General features: G+C 40.5%; 2 protein-coding genes across 8 annotated transcripts in view; one reads left to right on the forward strand and one right to left on the reverse strand.

Annotated features, from left to right (window-relative positions):
• Positions 1 to 12,129, forward strand: LOC135501567 (uncharacterized). The gene is made up of 16 exons (XM_064793728.1): positions 1 to 392; positions 928 to 1,594; positions 2,311 to 2,478; positions 2,972 to 3,142; positions 4,340 to 4,461; positions 4,783 to 4,964; positions 5,266 to 5,425; positions 5,991 to 6,044; positions 6,238 to 6,400; positions 7,013 to 7,540; positions 8,819 to 8,959; positions 9,285 to 9,442; positions 9,743 to 9,925; positions 10,150 to 10,606; positions 10,808 to 10,899; positions 11,503 to 12,129. The coding sequence occupies exons 1-16, from the start codon at positions 272 to 274 to the stop codon at positions 11,661 to 11,663; spliced, it is 3,528 nt and encodes a 1,175-aa protein (XP_064649798.1). The 5' UTR covers positions 1 to 271; the 3' UTR covers positions 11,664 to 12,129.
• The window catches only part of LOC135501568 (uncharacterized), a 21,177-nt gene continuing 9,107 nt past the window's right edge, over positions 12,118 to 24,187 (reverse strand). For 4 of the 7 annotated variants that reach the window (XM_064793734.1, XM_064793730.1, XM_064793733.1 and 1 more), the window contains exons 4-18: positions 23,783 to 23,916; positions 22,848 to 22,980; positions 22,372 to 22,440; positions 21,753 to 21,868; positions 21,471 to 21,555; positions 20,976 to 21,152; positions 20,643 to 20,729; positions 20,316 to 20,410; positions 17,689 to 17,799; positions 16,560 to 16,620; positions 15,963 to 16,073; positions 15,645 to 15,709; positions 15,081 to 15,152; positions 14,742 to 14,911; positions 12,118 to 14,441 (exon numbers count right to left, since the gene is read on the reverse strand). In XM_064793734.1, coding sequence (XP_064649804.1) covers positions 14,242 to 14,441; positions 14,742 to 14,911; positions 15,081 to 15,152; positions 15,645 to 15,709; positions 15,963 to 16,073; positions 16,560 to 16,620; positions 17,689 to 17,799; positions 20,316 to 20,410; positions 20,643 to 20,729; positions 20,976 to 21,152; positions 21,471 to 21,555; positions 21,753 to 21,868; positions 22,372 to 22,440; positions 22,848 to 22,980; positions 23,783 to 23,916 — 1,686 coding nt within the window. In that variant the 3' untranslated portion in view covers positions 12,118 to 14,241. Of the gene's footprint in view, positions 14,442 to 14,741; positions 14,912 to 15,080; positions 15,153 to 15,644; positions 15,710 to 15,962; positions 16,074 to 16,559; positions 16,621 to 17,688; positions 17,800 to 18,311; positions 18,420 to 19,846; positions 19,955 to 20,315; positions 20,411 to 20,642; positions 20,730 to 20,975; positions 21,153 to 21,470; positions 21,556 to 21,752; positions 21,869 to 22,371; positions 22,441 to 22,847; positions 22,981 to 23,782; positions 23,917 to 24,187 lie in introns of all 7 variants that reach the window. The other 3 variants (XM_064793736.1, XM_064793731.1, XM_064793732.1) reach the window with 3 other exon arrangements.

The raw sequence follows: 24,187 nt of genomic DNA on the forward strand, positions 1-24,187 counted from the left end.
ACATGATACAAGGACACTAAGAGATAAAGCTGCGCCGTTCCATAAAAAGTTTAGGAACGCGGAACACTATGTTTATGTTGTGTCGCTCATCGTTAGAATAAATTCGTAAGTGGATATCTTTTATGAGCAATAATGCAGTAGGCTATTCCATGTAGCAATATCATTCCGAACTGTACTAGACATGCTGGGAGGACTGTATGGACTATCATTCACGAGGATAAGCTGTATTTAGAATACGTTTCCAACATCGCACATCTTTCGTCAACGAAAAATGTGGGGAAGGCGAAAAGCTGAACCGGAGAAGCCCAAGGGTGGTCCCCCACTTCTTGCTCTCGCCGTGGATAAAGTTAAGGGGGAGGAAATCAATGCTAACGAGGAGACTTTGAACAAAGGTACCGTAAGCATAAAACTTTTCTGGGCAGAACTATGTAAGGTTAAGTGGTATACTATTAAAGTTCCGGTACAATTTTAGCCCCTTCAGTGTAGAAATCAGCTGGCAGAACACATTCATGCACACAGAGGCTATAATTGTACCGGGGCTATAACTGTACCTTAAATTACCTTATCATTATTATTATGTATCTTTATTCATGTAATAATCGATTAAATTGTGGTGTGCGTATAACAAAAGAACGGAAGGTGACAAAAAGATTAACAAATACCGTACATAACATAATTTGAATGTTTACAATAGTGCATGCTCAATGATGTACACGTACGCGCATGGTCCTCTATTGAAATTCGTTCCTTCAAAACGAATAAATACTGTTGATTAAAGTTTCACTTCAGAGATTAAGGGCTCTGTCATAAACTTCAAATATCGGTCTTACCACTCGCTGAGGCATTCTGACTGCTCAGTTATCCAAACACCTACCATGCACCGGCACGTTTTCGCCCATTAAAATACAGTTTCTTTCCAAAACACAGAATCACCCGAAGGAAGCGATATAGGACCAACTGGAAACCGAAATGTGGAGAAAAACGAAGTCGACGATATTGATGGTGAGCTTTCGGATAATGAATTAGAAAAGGGCCCCAAATCATTGGAATATTCTGAGGTTGATGAGACAACTGATACGGAAGAACTTGATAAAATTGAAAATAATAATTTAGATTCAGAGGATGCCAGTGAGGCACCTCCAGGTGACGCAGAGGGCGTGAACAATACAGGGAACAGTATCCTGAAGGATGATCTGTCTAAAGCCCATAGGTTGCGATACACACCCAGCCCGGCATCGTCACCGGAAAAGTCTCGAACGACGCCGCCTAGTGGGCGCGCAAGCAAACAGAGGTCAAGGCCACCCGAGGGTAAGACTCCCCCGATGAAGTACTCGGATCTTAATAAAGAGACGCCCGAATGGCCCAGCAGGCAGACTGTTATGCAGAAACTGATTCAACCTGGGAAGAAACGGCTTCAGAAGCCTGATGAGAAGATGGTGAAGCCCGAGGATGAGAACGAGGCTGACGAGGTCAAGGTCAAAGATGAGAAAGCGAAAGAGACCACGTGGTGGGAGCTGTTTTATGACTACACGCAGAACGCGACGGTTCATGGCATCAAGTACATTACAGATAAAGACACGTATTGCTTTAGAAAGTGAGTACATGCTAATACAAAATCCATTATAAAAATGAAACATTGAAACCTAGGTGTTTGAGAATATCTCAGTATCTCAGTGTTGGGCTCTGTGGAATTCGAAGAAAAAAAGGTTCTTGAAAAAGCTCCTACCCTTACTAGACCTATGTGTCGAAGAGCATACTTGAACATGTTTGGAATTGTTTGTTAAATAAAGAAAACCCGGATGATTTTGCGCGATATTACGGACTCTATCAGCCAAAATGTTAGGCTTTATCAATGTAAATGCTACTGACAGTGATTACACACCTGGGGCTGCTTCTAACGTTTTTTTACTCTTACGCAGTATGCAAGCAGGGCATTAACAGTTGATTACCAAGATTCAGGCACTCTATGTTAAAACATTTTGCGGTAAAAGAGGCTCTGGGGTGCCCAGATGCATAAAATTGTCGTGGTGAAGGGAGAGGAACAGCTTAAAATCAGATTTGAGCAATAGTCATCATATTTTATGCTGCCAAATTTCTATTTGATTATTTCGAATGGTTTGGTGCTTAATGTCTTTCTGTTGTTAAATTCGATTGCTGCGTCCATTACATAACTGAAATTGCTTACTGATTATGCAGATTGACGCTACCATCACCAGATAAGCTGTATAGATATGATGGAATTCCCAGGCCAAATATAGACACATTTTGGGAGACCCATTGACAATGCTAAAATCTTATTCAATTTTCCAGGTTGATTTGGATGGTTATATTCCTTGTCTGCTGCGCGTACGTCACCTACCAGATTCAAGAGAGGATCAGATATTTCCTCTCTGAACCAGTTATGGTCAAGGTCGAGGTCAACTTTAACCAATCGTTACGCTTTCCGGCTGTCGCGATCTGCAACCAGAACGCTTTCAGGTAATGGCGTCAAATATGTGGCATTTAAACTTTCGGTTTCAAAAGAAGCAGAAGGGATTTTTCGAATGTTGCAGCGTTTGAGAAGTATTCTAGTAGAACACTTCAAAATCTGTTATTACCAGCAAACGGAATCGCTGCGCACATTTCCGGCAGTTGCGATGTTCACCGAGAACGCTTGGGGTATCATCATTTGATATTAATTGATACAGAAGAATAAGGAGAGCATTCAAATACTTTATATTAATTTCATTTTGAAATGTCTTCTTTTATCTATTGCGTCGAAATCTTATAAAGTTTACGGCCACGACGAATGGACCACTCATATCACCTACTATGGTAGAGGTGGTCATCCGACCTCATACTTTAACGCGGATCTTATTCAAAAACATTTCAGTAGAACCGAGATGAGCTACTCGATTCAGAGAAGTTAATTGAGATTTGGACTGTAAATATAAAAAAACATCCATTCAGAATTTTTTTATCTCATGTCCAGGGTGACAGAAGCAGTTCGTCTGGGATACACAGATCTACTTGATGAAATCTACAACAGAAACTACAGTCATCCATATACAGACGCAGACCTAGTCAGGTATCCTCGAGCAGAGAATAGCATTGCTGAAATGTACAAGGACCTTGCCCATAGGAAGGAAGATGCGATAATAAGGTATATAACTGAAAAAAATAGCCGAATCGGTGTTATAAGCTTTTTTGCACAGAAAGTCCTCGAATTGCTAAGTGTTTGAAACCATTTGGAAGAGAACATTTAAAGATTTAAAAATTAAGTTTGTTCTTGCTATTTAATTATTGTGATATTTTCATGATATTTCACTCAAAAGTATTATTTCTACATGGGACCATCGAAACAACATATTCGACCAATGCATGCCAAGTGTATGAGCCAGAAATATACAAGATGAATATCTTCCAAGAGAATCAAGTAAAACTGGTGTTATTTTAATGTAACCGGTTTTCCCAAAAAATTAAAATATTTAATTAAAATATTTTTTGGAATACAATAAACTCATTTATCATGGGCAAAAGTATGCTTTCATACTTGAACATTGAAAATGTCAATGAAAAACAGACTTCATATATCAATTTTAAGAGCATTATATGTGTCCTCCCAAGTAGGGCAATAGCCTGAACTACATCACAACTTTGGTGAACCCGCCGCCTGGCTCTAACAAGCCAGTTGCTAGCCTGATTAGGTGATCTAGTTGTCAAACACCTGAAAGGCTATATCTTCAAAATGGATAGAGCAAATTGCATGGGGTTTTCTGTATTATATAAATTGTTAGGTGCACTTTTGAAATCGTCTTACAGCAGGAAATGGCAAAATACCTTGAGTTATGGCTACTACATTGTACTGATTCGAAAGAAGAAGTGCACCACAGTTTTTAGTACAATAAAAGTACATGTAAATACATCACGATTGTTTATCATGCATATTTGGTATTTACAACTAGCGGTTGTCCCCATATCATGTGTTGACTCATTATCGTCTGTAATTATAATTATTGAAGAGGGATGGTGTGACTCTGGCCAAAATATCACTAATAATTGCTTGCTTAATTTTATTCATGGCACGTTGAATGTACCAGGAGTACTTTAAAAGCTAACTGATAGATACGAACTAGGGTTTTTCTGCTCTTGTTAAACGCGGCTGTAATAAGATTCCCATATTTTTACGTAAATTTTTGTGGCGCGTGCGCATCGTGGATCTTTCTGACAAAAAATTTTAATTTAAATTCAAAATTTTAAATTCAAAATTTAAATTGAGTGACATTTCTTATTTTCTAAAATTAAGAATTTAGTATGAGATGACTCGTATAAAGCGTTTCTCAAATTTATATTTCTATAGATGCGAATGGCGAAACATACCGTGTGGTCCTGAAAACTTCACCATGGAATTCACCGATCAGGGTCAATGTTTGATGCTTAATATCGACACTGACAAATCTCCGCTCATGGCGAACAAAACGGGTAAGCAGATGGTTCTATGATAGTAATGTTGTCAGATAAGTCCTTCGTTGCAGCCTATACACTAATCGAACAAGACCAGTCACATAGAAGGAATAGACTTAATTCTTTAATTTAAGGCAGCTCAAGCACTCATCCACTTTACCATTATATTCGTGAGGACTTCGCAAATCCTACGAAATACGAATTACAAATCAACCCACACACGTACCATTTCGTAGTAAGTTGCACCCTGCAGTGTTATATTTTAGTTGAAGGTGATGAAAGTGCATGATTACGCCCAGTTCTGCGCTTGTTGAAAAACGTAACCATCTATTTCGACAGGTCAGGATTCTGGCCTCCACCTTGTCATCAACATTGAGCAATACGAGTACATGGTCGGGCCTCACTCGTCCGCGGGAATAAGGCTCATGCTCTATGATCGAAATGACTTCCCCATGGTTGACGAACTGGGCTACGCCGTAGCACCTGGTTCGCGCTCATTCGTAGGCATGAAAGTTCTTGTGGTATGTAGACGTATGTACTTTGTATGTGTGCATATATCTTGCTTGAAGTGAATATGCAGAACCGGCCTGAGATTGGTGAAAACAGGTTTTTTTAAACACGAACTGAGACTACCTTGTACTCTAAATCGTCCGCTTTATAGAGTTACTTTAAGAGATGATGATATAGACTAAATCCGAACCATTTCCATACACTTTGTAATGATTTTGTCGCAGTACTCACGGTTCTACTGGAAAACCACTTTTGTATAATAAAACCAACATGCATGTATCTCATGCCCAAGTTGTACGTTTAACCACTCAGATGGAAAGGCTGGATATTCCTAAAGGATCTTGCTTACCGCGATCGAGACCACTGGAGACGTTCCCCTTCTACACCGACAAGGCGTGCAGAATGGAGTGCTTGAGCAGGTACCTTAAAAAGATGTGCGGCTGTATTGCCCAGTATCTGCCAAAGGTAGAGGGTAAGTCTTTTATTAATCAATCAATTTGCCAACTCAACGACCAAGCCCAGTAAACATCGTATTTTTATAAATAAAAAGCAGGACGTACATGTTTTTGGCTATATGACGAGTTTGGTACGTGACATCTTAAACACGCCTTTTTAGCTCCACAGCTTTTCAAAATGTACCACAACTTCTCCTTTTATGTTCGACGTTTTGAACTTCACAGCATTCTTCGTCAGGAGTGATGCAAGATTTCGAATTTGCTTAGTATGAGTCCGAATGCGAACGAAACCTCGTTTTCAAACCGACCACACTCACGAGAACGAAAAAAAGTCATTTCTTATTATATATATCACAAAGCATTGGTTCACTGTATTTTGTTCTCATTTTCATCATCACCAATCATCGTAATATTTATTGCAATAGCTGACCTTAAGCCTGTTAAAACAATATACTTGTGCGACTTTGTTTCGTGGGTGCCGGCAAAAAAATGGTAGAAATCTTCAGAAGGGCTACGAGAAAACGAATTCTCAGTATTATCTAATTCTATCCAAGAGTTTGACAGATTCCCTTCTATTTTCAGGTGCCCGCGTGTGCTCTATCCGTAAATATCTTATGTGTGCAGAAAAGGAAGAAGGTTCGTTGCAGGTCTTTCATTTTCGAACAATTTCTGAATCATATGCTTTCAAATAAACTTCTCTCATGACGCGAAATTCCCTTCAAGATCCATTTTTGTGTGATGAAAAAATGCTGCACATTGTAGATGATCCACATCCGTGGTGTAACCTTTAATATTTGTTGTTATCATCAAACAATTTTCATTTTTAAAGATCATTTTGAGCGCAATGTTGAAGAGTTGTGCCGCGAGTGCCTGCCAGCATGCAGCAATGTCATCTACAACCCGACCTTCTCCTACCTCACCTCGGCCGCCCACGACATTGACCGAATCCTGGACAATATCAATCAGACGCAGTTACTGGAGCGATACGTCAGGTAGAGAAAATGCTTGAGAAAATTCGCCTGTCACCTAATGCGACTTTTTTAATGTCAACAGAGTCATATTAATAAGTATATACATATCATTGATTCATTGTTTCGTCAGTAGAATTCACCATCAGCGGTGCAGCATAGCTAGATGGAAAGAAATCATTCTGGCCTTCACGTTTGGTCTTATAAGTGCGTCTGATAGGTACGTCACATCATCAGCTGCCCCGAAAGTAAGACGCCCCAGCCAGTGCAGTCCCGTCGATGAGGCGCCGTCGAGCCACCTGTGACCCTTCGATGTCAGTTCAACACACGATAATTGAGGAAGTTCAATTATTTCAACGGCGCCTTTGGGATGGTCGTCCCATGTTACAGTGCAAGTTATTAAGGTCAACGCTATAAACCTTGTACTAGAGGCGAGGTTGATGGAGTCCAGGCAGTGCAATACAATGATTTTAGACTTCCTATTAAATAAGCCAATCAAAGCCATCGATCGTCTGGTTCATGCTTGCCCGATGAAGGAAGCAATATAGACTGTTTCGAATAGAAAAGTAAGTTAATTTCGAAAAATATTCCTCAAATTGGTGAATATTAAGCGTAAGTTATCTCTATGCTTATCAGGGCACGAGATGCAACACACGCAGTAGACAAGCGCAAATTCCTCGAAGACAAGGATTACCTGCTGCAAGTGTTGAAGCAAACAGATGTGGTGGGCGACTTACTCAACCAGAACCTCTCGGACATCGCCACGAGTAACCTGGGACGCGTCAACACCATGCTTGACTTTGCCGAGGCCATCTACAACAACATTAGCGAAGTCTATCGTTTTCAAGACTTTGTTTTGAAGTACAATTTCTTCATCGGTGCGGTGGAGTTTGACAAAAACATCCTGAACCCGCTGACGTCAGATTTCTCGCACTATATGGGGAAGTTTGAGCGGAATTTGAACTATTTACAGTATCTGGTGATTAAGAGAGTTAATCCAAAGTCAAAGGCGCATGACACCACCAACCAGGGTGTTCCAGAGCTACTTTACAATATGATGAAGAATGAACTTGACACCAAAAAGAATATGACGGATACTGCTTTGGAGTACTTCCAGAAACTCCGACTGGCGTATGAGAAAGCCGAACCGGTTTTGAATGACAGGTACGTGTATATAAAATTGAAATATCTTGTATGATGGTGTTAGGTGGTTTGCGCCTTATCGGAAATAGTGGACTCAAATATGTGTATATAAACGTAGATATATTAGTAATGTGATCGTTGATGCTGATTAAAAAAAAGAGAATGACATTTTCTGAGAAAACCTTTTCTTTTATTCACCTTGTGTAAACGGTAGTTGATAAAGCTTGGAATCAGTGAAACCTTGGAACCAGTGATAAACCTTGGAATCAGTCCTAAAAATGCATAAAAACATGAAATAATGCCATACGAACCTAACGTGGTTGCGAATCAACATTTGGAGCTTATTCTTACATGATCAGATCGGAATTTTATGGTAATTTAGAAATCTGTCGCATATCCGATTCAATAGTCTATATTTTAAAACAACCCAGTTGTACCTCGCCTCCAGTGTACAGTACTGATCTCCCAAATATGGGAAGACACGCCCACCACACACCCATAATATGGACCAATAGCGCTCCGCTTATAAATACGCCACCACCACACGGGGCCTTTTCGATCAGACGAGTTGCTTGGGAAGTTGGGGGCCTGTCATGCATTATGCATGGATAAGGTTGACGACTATGTCTAGGCCTAATTGTCTATGATTGACTGATATTTTATAACAAACGATGAATAAAAGAAGCCTAGTCATGTATGTTTATCACCGAAGTTTGCGGATGAAAATTTCCTTCGCCGTGAGCGATTTCTTACATCTTCCAGTACGCATCGAGGGATGCAGAGATCTTTGTGACGTCACCAGTTCTAAGCGGGTTTTTTTATTCACGTGTGTGTTTCTCCTATGATCTCGTGCATCTGGTACCGAGCATAATACTTTATCGTCTATGGAATACAAAACAATCATAAAAACTAATTTTTGCTTCCATTGAAGAGAAATAAAATATTTTAACGACCACAGCGCATTGCCAATTGATGACGTCATCCTCCACATTAAAAATGTTGGCTTCTGAACGAACTGGCAAATTGCTATCAATAAAGTCAGCTGGGACGAGACTGTCAGTTGGGAGGGTATAAATCGTGGAAGGAACGCACCCGATTTCCCGCGCTATTTGCACAGTGATTCCATGGTTTACATTGAATATTCCAAGGTTTATCAGTGTTTCCAAGGTTTCACTAATTCCATACTTTATCAACTACCTGTGTAAACGGTGCGATCAATTTTGTCCGAATTTTGTACACCTCATGCTAGTAAAGATGCTGTAGATTGTTTCCACAATCTTTGTTTGTCATTGGTGACAGGTACGTAGGCAGGACTGAAGCAGAGCATCTAGAAATCGCCCCCAAACAGGACCTGTACTACAGCGTGAAAGACATCGAGGCGGAGACCACGCTAGATAACCTCAGGGATGAACTGAGATATATCAGACGACTCTACTCGAGGTGCGTATTTTAGAGCATGCAGCTAATGCACTGGGAGGTAGGCAGAAATACGTCTCTTTGTAGTTCTAAGTTAACAGCCACGAGGACACAATGACCCTTCTTGTCCTAGATGTCACCATTCAAAACTAATTAGGGGAAGAAATGTACCAAACTTTCGTTAGAAGGTTGTTCGCTCGTGCGTTGCCCACGGAAAATAGGTTTTGATATAATTACGACTATACTCTTCCGTGGCCTATTTCTTATAAACGATGTTTTTTTGCGAGATTGGCAATAAGATAAGTTGAAGAGTAGTTCTTGGATAAAACCCGTGTTTGGCTTTTTCCAGGTTTGACGCCATTTTGCACGAGGCGTTTAACAAGTCGGCCTTCAGCGTGCAAGCCCTACGAAACACTGGAAGACAGCATAAAGAAGCCGTGGAGAGGGTCAACCAGATGAGAGGAATTGTCAAGGACCAAATTTTCAATAAGCCCATTCTGGAACTAGGTATGGTGCGGTTTTACTTAAGTTTCCAATATTCGAGGGCTGCAATCTGTAGGGATGCTACTGGCGAAATATGTTACGTATCAGTGACGGACAGGTAATATATAAACCTCGCGTGGTTGCAACCGCATACACTTTAAACGAACGATATATGGTGTGAATCGCCTCACATCAGTATACATGTACATGTAAACACAAATCGCAATTAAATTTTATGGTGGATTCCCGTCTGCTTCACACTGCAGATCTTGCTGATATTTGAAATAACTCGCCTTGGATATTCTGTCATTTGTCTCTTTGTAGAAGAGAAGGTCGAGGAGTTTGACAACTGTTACGACAAACTCAAATCGCAGCTCAAAAAGATGATCGAGGATGTGCGATTTTTAAATTCGACCATCTCCACCAAAGACGCGGTGTTCCATACAATGGAAGAGACCATTAATATGTCAGATACGTATATTTCCCATGAGGGATGGAAGCAGTTTGGTAAGTATAAGTATTTTTTCTTGGCTCAGGTTAAAAGAAACAAACATTGCCGCTGAAACTTGGCAGTTGTAGTATTGATATACATGTACAGTTGTATCACACTACACAACGCATAGCGGCGTTGTTAAAATTTATATTTAGTACTATTTTCACAATTCACAAAATTTTGACTTCAAGTTTTATTTTTGTCAAGTCGTGTCTCCACGTTATTCTGTTTTCTCAAGGAAAATCGGAACTCTGTAATCACCTGATAAGAGGTGACGTGCAGCATCACGTCAAAGGACTAAAAGACTTCGTGGATGCCTTGATGACAAGGTCACGAGAGGTCAGCAAAGGATGGAACGCCACGTCAAAGCACTTCGTCAGTTTCATCAAAACAGTCGTCGAAGACGGAGATACCTTCTCAACAGACAAGAATTACGTTAAGATGCTGCTGCACTTCACAAATTCAAACTCCTCAAATGGCTTTCTCCATCTTGCACTTCCGGTTCTTAACCAAGGCGCAGATTTTGACAACTTCACGCACGAATTTGAGCAGGATATCTCGCGAGTGCATGCAAGAGGCGACATCAGTAAGTTATTCGGAACGAAAGTCTTTGACTTGCTGAAAGCCGCCGGGCGCTTCAAGCAGCGATGTGAGAGATATCTGGAGGAGAATAAACTGGATGGACGTTTCTATAGGTAATTATCGTTTTATTTGAGCCCCAGCTCCTGCCTATAGTCCCCTTATTGAAGTGAGGTATAGTCAGCGAAGTTTCGGCAAACTGTTAATATTCGTACCCCGATTTTACAACCTCACACATCAGACTCTCTTTTCCCCCGGAATGTCAGATCTCTGACCAATACTTTCCGCAGCCAAGGCAACAACTCTTCTCTTTCCAGAGATAACTTTCTTCGCATCGACCTCTACTTTAGTGAGCTCAGTTACGAACTGATACAGCAGATGCCAGCATACACCATCTTTGATTTACTAAGTAAGTATTGACGGAGGATGCAGAGAGAACATTTGAAACAACTAGGCATCAATATCAACATCATTTCTAATTGGTATACATAACTTCATACTCCGTTTACTGTCGTGACAGAATACACGGAGTGCATGAGGAACTGAAGAGCAATGAATAGCAATCAGGGCCTGGCTGCTAAACCGTCGTTAGCACTAACGTTGACGTGCTGACCTTAAAGACCTAACGCTAATGCTGTAAAAAAATTCAATGAAGGATATAAAGCTCCAGCGAACTCTAGCGCTTGTCTCTAACGCCGATTGAGCAACTGGGTCCAGCACTTCGGAACGACTTGTATAAATCATGATCAAGTTGTCATTTCGTGATATTTAGAAGAATAAATGGTTAATTATTAGGTGGTGTTTATATTCCAAGGTAAGAACGATCAAATCATATTTAGAGTAACGGAGTTGCTTAACAACACGGCGACTTACGTACATATACTGTACACGAATGTCAAATGTCTCATTCGAACACGAATCTATAGCTGGTCGATAGGGACCTATATGGTTTAGCAAAATGTATATTTAACTTTTTCCTTGATTTCTTGGGTTTTTTTGCATTGATTTTAAGGTGATGTTGGCGGGTCTCTCGGACTGTTCATCGGGGCCAGTGTCATCAGTGCCTTCGAGCTTCTCGACCTCTTTCTCTTCAACTACTTCAAGAAACGGCGCAGCAGGAACGAGGACCTTAGTCGCGCCAAGGCGGAGAAAATATACGAGGGAATGATTTAGATACATTATAAGAAATGGAAAAGAGGGAATTTAAGAGGAAAATTCCATTTTTCAAATCTTTCTCCTGCTATAGGCCTCTCCATGAAAAGCCGAGCAATGTACATGCTTTATTGTCTTCATGAAGATTTTTAAGACGTAAACGTGATCATAATTCGTATATATGCAGTAGGCCTCTCTAATTGGTTGAATTAGATTGAAACCATCTGCAGTATTATAATAATTATATATAATCTATGGTACTCGCACAAGTAATTCGTATTTCTTACTATTTTCGTCAGTAAAACATCACTCAATTGCGCGATTACGGACTGCCCACGACATTTGGCTTGCAAGCGGACAAGCAGACAAGCACCAGTGCGAGGCTCCCAACCTTATTAATTGCAGCAGATAGTTTTGTTCAGTCTTTGTTAGTACAAATAAACAATTTTCTAAAAGAAATCGACAATATTCAAAGTATGTGCACATGTGTAATTTTATTTCACAATCTCCACGATATACATGTAAAATCATGTTAATGATACTGCGTCCGTGCATCATTATTCGATACCACATGATTCGCCTGAAAAATATAAACATCGTAACGAAAACTTGTTACCTTTTGGTAAATAATGTCAAGCCAGCCGACCCAAAGACACTATAGTATATGGACTTCGTTTCAGTTTTGTACAAAATTGTACAACTTCGTAGCCTTTGTAACAGATATACACCAATTCGAAATTTCGAAATACAATGTAGAATTAAAACATTTTGTGCGGGGAAAGCGTTTTCATGACTAAATAACTCTTCGGGGTTCCATTCATGTTTGGCAATCCTTTCTATGGCTGTAGAGGTTACAATAAGACGTCCTCATAGGCAGGTTTCGCAACCCTTACGGAATGCCTCGAACGACAAAGTATATAAATGTACTTTAAAGATGATTTCTTTGATAGGTTTTCCGATTCTTCCTAAACGTTGCACGATATTGTATCGCCGCTTATGCGTCATATCGCTATTTACGTCATGCTTCCCATTAAAAAGTGGCGATATCACGCAGAATCTTCTCACGACATGGCGATACAATATCGGGCAACGTTACAACTAAGTATACCTTATTCTTCACGAGTTCGCGGTTTGTAAGGGTTGCAAAACCTGCATATTGTGTTTCAAATTTCAACGAAATGGACGTCTACTTACTGTTTGATAATGTGTTCTTGGCACCCTGATTACCACTGTAACCATGCCAACATTCACGACAAAATACAGTTATTAACCAAGAGAAGACATTGATATACAACACATATCGATCAGGTACAGGGCGTCTCAATAATATCCCGTTAAATAATCACTCTTTCAAATATTTTCGTAACTCAGTCATGTTAACGGGTGGCTATTTTTGAGACGGCCTGTATAAAGAGACAGCCCAAACCCCAAGCTAGTAGAGTAAATAATCAGATGAGATGAACAACATGGACGTTTTCACCCTGCTCCTTTCTAATCGAAAACGGTGCGTATTAATTTGCCGAAGAGTTGAAACTATTTGCTCTCGTCACGCATACTCAGGTGTCAGAGGTTAGTTAAATACAATGATATACTATATGATGTGTATTCTCGTCACGCATACTCAGGTGTCAGAGGTTAGTTAAATACAATGATATACTATATGATGTGTATTAAATATGGCGTGATATAATACATTTCTAAACCTTTATACTACACGTTAATACAGAGCATCACATGTATCCCAAAGGGACTTTAATTTCAATATACATGTCTATCGGACGGTGTACGATTACGCTATCATTCAAAATTCACATTTTCTCTGAGTGGAGGACATCTTAACTTCGTCTACGAGTGTTTTGATCGTGTATATACATGTACAACATATGTCTATCACATAAGCAAACTCAGCCATGTCAAAACGGCACGGACACGAGTCTATGGTCGAGACCTAATGTGGTCCTTCGGTCCTGCTGACACTTTGTATTGCAAATTGCATCTCTTGAGTAAAAATGTTGTCAAAAGTCAGCGATAACCTTCTTTAAATTTAAATGGATACCCATGTTGTTGAAAACCATCGGAAATGCCTCTTAACAAGCCCGCTGAATCCGCCTCGTGCATCAAAGTTTGTTCGTTTTCGATCATCGAGTACATATCATTAACTGTCAAAATGATATCAAATCGTATACTAAAAAAGGTTGAAAAAAGTATATTTTCGCATATAGATGACAATTAAGAAAACAATTCATTAGCCAGTGGCAAAAATATAAGCTGCAAAAATTATAAGAACCCCAAGAAAAAATGCGTTAAACCTTGAAGAAATAACTGTAAACGACATATTTTCACAGCGTACGACTTTCGCAACTATAATAAGTTGCGCCAGATAGTTAATATTTTCACGAATCTACAAGTAGGTTTTTGCGAAATCCGCGAATTGTGGCGGTTTTCAATGCACCAAATACAGAATATCTTCTCCAAGATTAAACGAACGTCTTTCGACCAATGGTAGAGAAGCATTGCACTTCATAGAAAGTCTCAACGAATCGCAGGCAAGAATGAAATTGACGTCATCACCACATCACTGACCACCAGCAGAGCAGCATTACACCTCCATCCACCATCTCGACCAATAGCAGAGCAGAAGGACGCTGATTGAAAGGTATGCTTTGTTACCTGAGGAGACGGTTCCTTTCAACTTCGTGTCATTGATGTACTCCTGTATGATGTTCTCCAAGAGATCAAGGGGAAGGGCTGCTGCAGTCAAGATCGTTTCGTGAAATTGTTTCACGTCGAACAATGACCCTGAAAATATACGGCTGACTTCAATACAGAAAAACGCACCAGTAGGGCGAGGAATGATAATGGTGTAGTAGTTTTTACACTAAAATTTTGTTCGAACGTGTAAACTCGCACTTTTGAACCAAACTCACACGTGGTGCGAATTCAAATGTAATTAACTCAAAACTAATCACGTTTGAGGTCAATAACAGTATAAACTCGAGCCTGAACATGTCATCGTTTTCGTACTGTTTTGCAATAGTAACCTCCCCTCCCTGCGCGCATATGACTTTATGAACTATCTTTTGGCCAGCGACCTCTTACCTAACTCGTCCTCTGCTTTCTTCCTCATTTCCAGTATCTTGATCTCGCCAATCTTGTATGCGCATGCCTGGCCAGGCCACGTGACGTAACGATCAATCTCAACAGATATTTGACTGACAGGGTCGGTGATATGATCTGCCATGTAGTCAATGGCTTGTTGCCGTGACCACCTGAAAGAAGAAAAACGCAGGAAACTGGTCAAGATTCGTGAAAATATCGGTTGAGCCTGAGTGTATGCAGTGTTTTGCTCGGTCCGGAAATCTGATAAAAGAAAGGCATTCGCAGAAACACCTAAACACCAAATTCCATTCTGAATTCAAAATTGGTTCATACTCTTACCCCATAACGTGTATTCCAGTGTCGACCACAAGTCTGCAGGCGCGGAACATCTCGGAAACATATCTTCCAAACCTGAGGAAGAATATTTAGAAAGACATTGGAAAATTAGCTGGAAAATATTTGGAAAATCAATTGGTAAGTACTTGGAAAATTTATTGAAAAATATTTGGAAGATTGGTGGAGATGATTTGTATCAAACGAAAATCAAACTACATCAGATGTTTTGACCAAAAAAGGAATATCCAACGACTCGCGATCATTGGTGACAGTGGACGAAATGCTCGACTGGCACAGTTTGTTGTTCTTTCAGCCCGATGGAATAAACGGTTGACTTCTCATTGGAGATTGCGAGAACAGTAGACGCACTGGCCAATCAGGAGTCCTGAATCCTGTGTCTACGGCGCCGGAAGTAGAAACGAGTGATACTGATTGGCCAATACAAACGATAACATTTTTGCTGAATCAAATAACAACAACACGGTTGCAGCCGTTAATACCTAATATAAACTCTCTGGTCTTCATGATTACTAATAAAAAAGTACTTAAACTGAATAAAATACCTACAATTCATACCGGTCGTTGTAGAGACCAAGCTCAGTGCCAAGGAATTCTGCATATAGGCCCCAACCCTGAAGAGGAAGCAATATGAATGTAAGAGCAAAACAAATGTACATGTACAATGTACGGCCGTTGTATACACCCTCTCAGGCTCTGCACTGCAATACTTTACAGCCTGACTCTGCTTTTGCGAATCAGAAGCTCTCAATTGGCGCAGGAAACAGGACTGAGGCGTCCCGACTCGTCATTACACAGGAAAATGGTGATGAAGGATTTCCCTCTATAAGCTAGATCCGACGTGGTGGTGGAGGCGAGAACCTTTACCTCAGTATAAGCGGTGTAGAATGGGAAGTGGAAGGGCGTCTGGTAGTAGCCAGTGTAATCCGAGTAACGTCTGAAGTCAGGAAGGTTCTTGTCGGTCAACATGTAGCTAACCTGTAATAGACGAACATACATCTACATGTATTAACCTCAATGCAGGAGCGCGATATGTAAAGCGGGAATGTCAAGGAAGCCCGGTATTCGCCAAAATACCTGAACTTAAGAATGTTCTTGTCATCAGTCAACATGAAAATGGAGCTGAAACACGGTGGCTGAACAGTGAGGGGCGAAGATATTACTGTATAGGCGACTCAGTCTGTTTCGCCCAATAAGTGGTGGAATACGCCCTTCGTGATATTTGGCGGTAAAAAGATTTTGAACTACCGGTACTTACATTGTAAAATATACTAATAACCCGAATATAAAGAAATTCACTTTTTGCACTATTCAGAAATAAAATGGGCACGGGGCCATGTGCTCACTTGTCCACAGATCCATGGCCACATCATTGAGTAACGTGCATGTTGCATATCAGATCTGGATTTCATTCATAGTTCACTACTAATTCTCAAAGGATGAGAGTACCCAGGAAGCTCTTACCTGCATATGATGTCCTGGGTTGGCCTCGTGAAGGCAAAGGGCGAGCATATCAAATGTTGGTCTGTGAATTAAAATCAAACTCAAGGATTAAATCCAAATAACCACCCTGATAGTACATCGACCACATCAAGCTCGTCGAGATACAGATTAATTTGAGGATTACTTCAAAAATATTCTTTTGGAAATCTATCAATATGATTTACAATGGTCTAGCCAATAAGCTGCAATATATAGTAGGGTATACCGACTGATTTACCTTTAGTTTGTGGTAGTCAAATTTGGAGCTACATTACCGTACACCATTTAACTTCAGTGTAGAAGTAGTCCAACTACGATGACGGAAGCATCGGGAAGTTTCGTGTTTATTCGAAAGTTTGCCGTGGATAAATGCAAGTTTGTTTACACTACGCACCAAGTTCGAAGAGAAGTCCTAAGTTCGACGGAAAACAGTAAACACTAAACTTGGAATTTTCGAATTACATGCATTACATGTACATGTACATCCTCGCAGTTTATCACAGAAGTTCAGTGCATAAAAAACTTGTATGCAGTGCGTAAAGAATATTTACAAAATGCTCAATAAATGTCGATAGAAAATGCCACATATTTTTAAAAGTTAACAACGATAGCGTAAGCTGCCTCTGACTATTAAGCACTGCATCTTTCCGCAGTTCAGTTCAATAATAAAATAGCTCTCTCAACCGAATAGCTTTCGGAAATCGTCAACTAATGAAGGATCTATGACCTATAGACGCCTAACTGTCTGTTTAAGCTTAACAGGCAGTTGGACGAATGCATGCAGGAGGAAACCGGAGCCATTGGACCACTAGGAGGAAATGAATCCATTTGAAGGAATATCGGTTTTGTGTACTAAAGCTGGTGACCGCCATAAAACCTTTGTCCGAAAATAGCTTCGTCGTCAAGCATTGGCGGTGTCTGACGGCGTTTGGTGCATGGTCGACTTAGCCAGGGGCAGATCTTTAAAAAGTTCGTTTTGAGACCAATGTAGACCCGCTTATGATCCGGAGCTGGCCGGGTATCGAATCATGGCCCGACGCGTTACGCTCGTGAAAATCTCAGGGGTCTTCCTGTACGCCTGTACAATATCCTTCACCTCCAAAAACCTTACCTTTTTGATGGTTCTTTCACGTAAGCAAGAATCAAACCGTACGATCCATCGTCTGGTTTAGTAATATAGAGGTACATCGCGGCCGGGCCGCGATTCGGGTTCGATCTGATTCTGGTGTAGGAGAGGACGGAAGAGGGGGGTTAGTGGAGCATGCAGATAGGCCGAGAGACATGCACAGGGCGGGAGGGAGACTTTGGTGGATGCAATAGGGAAAGATGCTCGGTGCAAGGATGGGAAATTATCTTGATAGATTGGAACCTAAAACAAATCTATGTCTGATATTAGTGTACATCGCTATTTTCAGGGAAGTTGAAAATGGCGATTAGGGAATGTTTGGCCACTGAAACATCCAAAATTCGTCAAGCGAATGACTCTCCAAAATGAACTTTAATCGGTGGAAAACATTTTTAATTTGCGGTGAATAATACTTCGGAGATTTACAAGGGTTTGGAGAAAATGAGCCTGGACTAAATAAGAAAGCTTAAGGGAGTCGAAAAGCCAGACTCGGAACCGCCTTTTGGGATTTTGGGTTGGTAAAATAGGGGTATCGGACTCGGTCACGTTGTTTCCGTGGAAGGGGAGTACGGGTGAATTATACATTATTGACAAGGGACCAACTCTACCTTCGCGTTGGATCTCTGGTATTTGCCTCAAAGACCCCGGGCACAGACCCGTCGGGTGTTCCAGGTAAGTACTGACCCCCCGGGCCATCCGTTTCCATGTTTAGGACTCTATAGATGGTACAAGTTAGGTTAAAGATATCACACATCGAAGATTATTACGACCGACCTTATTGCACCTGTTTGTACATAACAATCGTCCTTTCAAAAACGCAATTATGGAGCCTATTTTCGTGCATTTCAAGGCAAAACATGACGCTTAGGTTTCGGTTTTACTGAAAATGCATTTGCCCCGAAACGAAAAACGCCAAGTACACATACGTGTATTCTGCAATGACTACCAATGAACAATCGTATACATGTATATCAACTACATGAAAACACTTGTACATTTTTGGCTTGTTTGTTCTTTACTATACTGAAAAAGCATTTTGTGCTAGATGCGTTTTGGAAAAGAAAATCATGTCGAATGAGAATAAGAATTGCAGAAAAACATAGCAAACGATAATTATTTATTGTCCTGCCGGTGATCGTCGGCTACGTCACGACTCACGTACCTCGGCGTATATTCCCGTCCCTAGGTACGCTACCAGAGAACATCAATGCACCACGCAATGTATAACAAAGACAACTCATTCATGAAGACATAAGGATTTTCTGCACTAATCGTATATTTCATTCATCTTTTATTCATCTGTGAAAATTTCATGTCTCCAGAAAAAAAACTAGAATCATTTCAGTACGTAAAAGTGAACGGAGGAATTTTGCGGCCGTGGCGGAGTTCCGTAACGACGAAAACCGGCGTGGCGTATGACCAAAAGTCACCACCTGATAGCTGTCTATGGGAGAAAGTAGACTTGTAAATTAGTATACATCGTGCTGATAGAAGAGAACACGAAACACATAACACGTTATGATGCTAAGTCTCAGTTAGGGTGACCCTAACGCAAGATCGTTTTGCTGCGCAGTCAGGAAAGACCACATATTGCTCTCGAATCAACAATTCAATTCAATTTAATTCATTCTGTATTAATTTCAAACAGCAAGATATGCAATTTGTCATGTGTGCATATTGCACATCGGAATGAAAGTATACAGAGAAAGGAAATACACACGTTTTAAGCATACCGTATACTTGCATGGAGGCAGCGTTAAAAGTAACTTCCGGTCAGCTTGTCCAATCAGAAGTGCCTAATGATATCTCACCACTCCGGAGATATTTTTAATGTTCTTGGATGTTTAATGTGAGTTCTCAATCACAACAAGACTTTTCTGATCTGACTAAAATTTGGCATCTTTGTCTGGGTATCTTCTTCTTTTGCGGTTGTTTTTCAAATTGATGCATGGGCCTTTTTAACCATGCCGGTAATTTAAGTTGAATTCACAACTGGGCGTCGTGGCTGATATTGGACGACACAGAGCAGTTTTTCCAGTAATCATGCGATAGAGTCACCTTCCCGAATAGTTTGTCGGCCAAAACGTGCAATAACCTCACACATTACAAGGCTCGTTGCATTCCCATTATGACGTCTTCATACCTCTTCGTTACATCTATGACATTAAATTCTAGGCGGCCGGGACTATCATCATCACCACTGCCGCGCCAGTATTGGGCGACAGGGCTGGGTTTACGGTTTGGCACGAGTCTGGTTAAAATACAGTGAATTGTAAACTTATGTTTGCGAACATTCGCTGTGACGTTGACAACGCTAGTTGAAGTTTCAGCAAACCATTTGAATCATCTCAAAAAGTATGTAAGATTAAGTTAAGAACCGAATCGCTGAATCGCTGGTTCTCCTTAAAATAGTCTTCGTGCGCGACGTTTCGGACAGTCTACACTGAGTGGTGTCAAGTAGACTCTCCAGAGCGTCGTAAACGAAAACTATTAGCATGAGAACCAAATGAAGTTAAGAGCATTTAATAGTAAAAACTTCTTAAAATGCCATTCAGATCTTAAAAACGCGTGGCAGTGACTGGTAAAAAAACAGATCAAAATATTCTACTTACTCCAGTGGCAACTTGGGCGGTCGAAGGAAGAGCTTGTGCAGTGTACTGTTAATTCTCACGTCGATGATATACCTGTATCTTTGTAGAAGTTCGTCCTGCAAACAGATAAGCGTTAAAGAACTATCGGGGAACAGGGAAGACCAGCAAGTATTTTAGTCGTTTAAAGGACTCTGTGGTGAGCATCTTGGTAGGCAAGATAAAGTTACACGAATTCGCCAATAGGGATCTCTCACATCTTAAGGTACCTCGAAACTACTAGTATTCACTCTTAGTGTGGCATCTTTCCATTCTCATATATATCTGAAACTTAAACATATGCGCATTTACCTCAGTTTTCAGGAAAAATGACTTGTTTGCCTTGAGTGACGCAATAAACTCCTTCAGTGTGCCCTCGAATCCTACGCTATCCTTTATCTGTAAAAACAACGTGATTACTGGTATTTGATTGACAGGGGATGTGATCCACTATACGGTTATCCATCCAGATCGATATGGATGGATTGCCGTGCGGTTACAGACAGGATTACATTATGTTAAATGATGCCTAACAGAGGAATAGATGAGGACAATATTTCTTAAGCCATGGCATGATACTCAAAATCGAATCGCCGTCCCCTATCGATGATTTGACGATTTGACGATGCCTAATTATTAATTTACCCCGTTCATGTTGTCCTTGATACGCTTGACCTGGTCGAGACCAATTTGATGGACCTTCGCCGGGCTCATGTCCGATGAGAGATGCCACTTAAGGGCGGCTTTGTAGTATTCCGTTCCATTCGGCGACTGGTCAGCGGCAAGGGTGCTCACGCCGAGTCCTGGCCGAGTTACATATTCCTAGAAAATTTACAAAAAATCATGTTGTTACCATGCACATGTACATTATACATGCTATCACATCTTTTCATGAACAGATTCCAAGGGTTGCAAACTTGTACTGATAACGAGGGACTGAGATTATCGTATCAACTCGGCTGCGCCTACTTTTTCTTGAGAAGTGCATCACAGCGAAGGTTTCGGGAACGCGTGCTGAGAATGTGTCGGAAAGCTGACGGGGTGGTGAAATGGAGGGTGACGAGAGTCGGTGGACCAGTATTTCGATATCATGGCCTTTCAACGTGACATACATGTACATATTATGTACTTTCAACTTACGTTCAAGATGTAAGTGCGAAGATTAACAAATGCTGGCTTTATTTTATTTTCGATTATATCCTTAGCACGAGTTCTCAAGTCTGCCCTGAAATTTAAAAACTGATAAAAATGAAAACCAAAAAAACGAAAGGCGTTTAACTCTAAACATACAAGTAAGTCTGCAGTCAAGTCAATTCCCGCTATAGTCCAGCGATTTGAAGGAACACCTGGTGGGGATCGGAGGTATCATCTTCAAACCACCTAAATTCCACACCCAAGTTGTACTTTTAAAATGAAACGTACTTTGCTGTTGCATCGATGACAGTAACGCCGTCCAATTTAGCTGATAGTGGAATATAATAGTCCGTCTTGTCATACGACTTGTCCAGGATGTTTTTAATTTGACCTGGAACTCTGTTCTGAAAAAAAGATAATTTATTCGCATTGATAACGCCATTCGAAATTTATGAGCGTAGCCTCTTGACCCTTATCACTGGCGACCCTGCGTGGAGAGAATTCCGAATATACAGGTATTTGTTATTGTTTTTTTTTATTTACGTCGAACCACAGATGTTAATCGGTGATATCTTCAATTGCATTGCTACCGGAGGAATCAAAGGATAAGGCTACCGTTGAAGAATATCTATAGGCCTGGATTAACTTTTTTCCCTATCTGATCGCAGCCATGCCCTCCCAAGGAGGTATACAAAGCAGAGTCGCCGGCGTCACGCAAGAGTTTATTCCAGCCCGCGCTAGAGCAAAGCTTTGATACTGTTTCGATATCTGAATGAGATAAATTGATTCATGACTCTATATTTCATTCAAGTCTCTTTTTAGATAAGCTATGTAGCGTATGACTGTGATTTCCCATTTCACGCTTTGGCTCACACACGCCTACTTCTTGAAATTCTAGTATATTTACCATAGATACATTGTGATTAGCCTTGCCTTTCTTTACAGCCTCCTTCAACATATCTGTAGTTTGGTCGATCTGTAATTGTCAAGTTGTCAGTCTTTATCAATTCATAAAAGATAAAACAGCTAATCAACACAATCTATTGAAGACAGTTTTATCAATTTTGTGATATAGCATAGCTTTGCATACCTAAGCTATAGGCTCCCACTGCAGCCCATTTTCCTCATCATATCCATTTTCCGTTATGGGAGGAACAAGGCTAACACCACAGCGTCCGGAGTGTAAAATGAACGAGGTGCCTGTGTAACATATTTAGATGTCCTAGCATAGAGTGTCCTGGGACAAAACATCATATTGTGCGCTTTTAATATCGGAAGTATTTAGGGCTATGAGTCTCTTTTAATGGCCATTCCAAAAACATATATCATACCATACATATTAAGGCTATAAGGCTATACTTTGCATTGTCTACAATGGCATACCAGTGTCGCAAATCCTTTGATTCGTTTGAGGTAATTTTCATAGTCACTTTGGTTGTTGAAAGGAAGTTTCTTAGTCAAATGACTAAACCCAATATGTGGCCCTTCCAGGAAGTTGATGTAGTTAAGGGTGAAGCTGGAAGGAGAAAGGTCAGATACAGCACTCAATGTCAAGATCAAATACGGGCTCTCCAGATCAAGGTCAGATGAGGGGACTCAATTTAGAAAACATTTAGTCTTTAATTTAACTCCAACTCGTTTCTCTTATCAGAATATTCCCCTTTGTTGTCAAATGTCGGCAACAATGCTAGCAACACTGGCATTGATACATGTCGTTAATTTCGGCCTCTTTTGATATTTTTTGTTGCGCATAAATTCCGATGTGAATAAATTACTGTGAAGGCACTTGATGGTTAAGTCACAGCCAAACTGATACTTGACCGTATTCAAATGCCGCTCAAGGGACGTACAGGTTATTTGCATGAGAGTCAAAAGCAAACGTATTTTCTATGTGTCACAGATAAATCTGTGACCATCGATAAAATATCCTAGGGCCATTTTATCTCACGATAGCTCATGCTCGTGGACTGTTGATCGGCATTTTTTTAATCAAAACTTCGACATATTTTTGTGATACGTTCTATATACAAAAGTGTGTACTCCATAAATTAGTGGCCATCGATGTTATAATTTGCCTGTTATCACATGATAGCTCAAGTTGGTAGACTTACAGTGAGTTGGTTTACATTCGAATAAAAAACGCATACATGTATTTTATTTTGACACTGATTTGCCTACATTTTAAAGCTTTATACTCAAGCGCTTTGTTAATCGCATGATTACGCCTGCTGATGGACCTGTCCAGTTGATTCATAGCTAATTAAAGAATCAGAAGTCACTCATATCTTATGTAACGCGTAGTACACTTTAGTACTTACTCCTTAAATCTGTAACCATTGATATAATACTCCAGGGCTTTCTTCAGAACTCGATAGCTCATTTTGATGGAAGCGGATTTCAGCTGAGCTTCATCGACCGCAAGTATGTCATCCATGAACTTTTCTGCTTTTTTCTGAAGTAGAAGACTTATTTTTTTCTATTCCGACCACAAATAGCTGCCAAAAGATGATAAAATGCCCTTTACCAGGTACGCTTGTACCACCTAGGGTCGGGACGACAAACTGTCTTTTTGTTTTCCTGACCCTATACATGTAGGTATTACAAGGGTATCTGGTAAAAAGGGCCCATAAAACCCGCGGGTCGAAAATCTATCCAACATCTACCATATCTTTATACAAAGAAAGAGTAAAAAACTTGGTCCAACTTGATTGCTCTACTTCACA

This window comes from Lineus longissimus, chromosome 17 (genome assembly GCF_910592395.1).
Source record: "Lineus longissimus chromosome 17, tnLinLong1.2, whole genome shotgun sequence".
In the NCBI taxonomy this organism is placed as follows: Eukaryota; Metazoa; Nemertea; class Pilidiophora; order Heteronemertea; family Lineidae; genus Lineus; species Lineus longissimus.

Coding starts and splice junctions, on each gene's coding strand:
- LOC135501567 (XM_064793728.1), top strand. CDS start 272: ATGTGGGGAAGGCGAAAAGCTGAACCGGAGAAGCCCAAGGGTGGTCCC. Junction 4,462..4,782: donor GCTCATGGCGAACAAAACGG/GTAAGCAGATGG, acceptor CTATTTCGACAG/GTCAGGATTCTGGCCTCCAC. Junction 7,541..8,818: donor GAACCGGTTTTGAATGACAG/GTACGTGTATAT, acceptor CATTGGTGACAG/GTACGTAGGCAGGACTGAAG.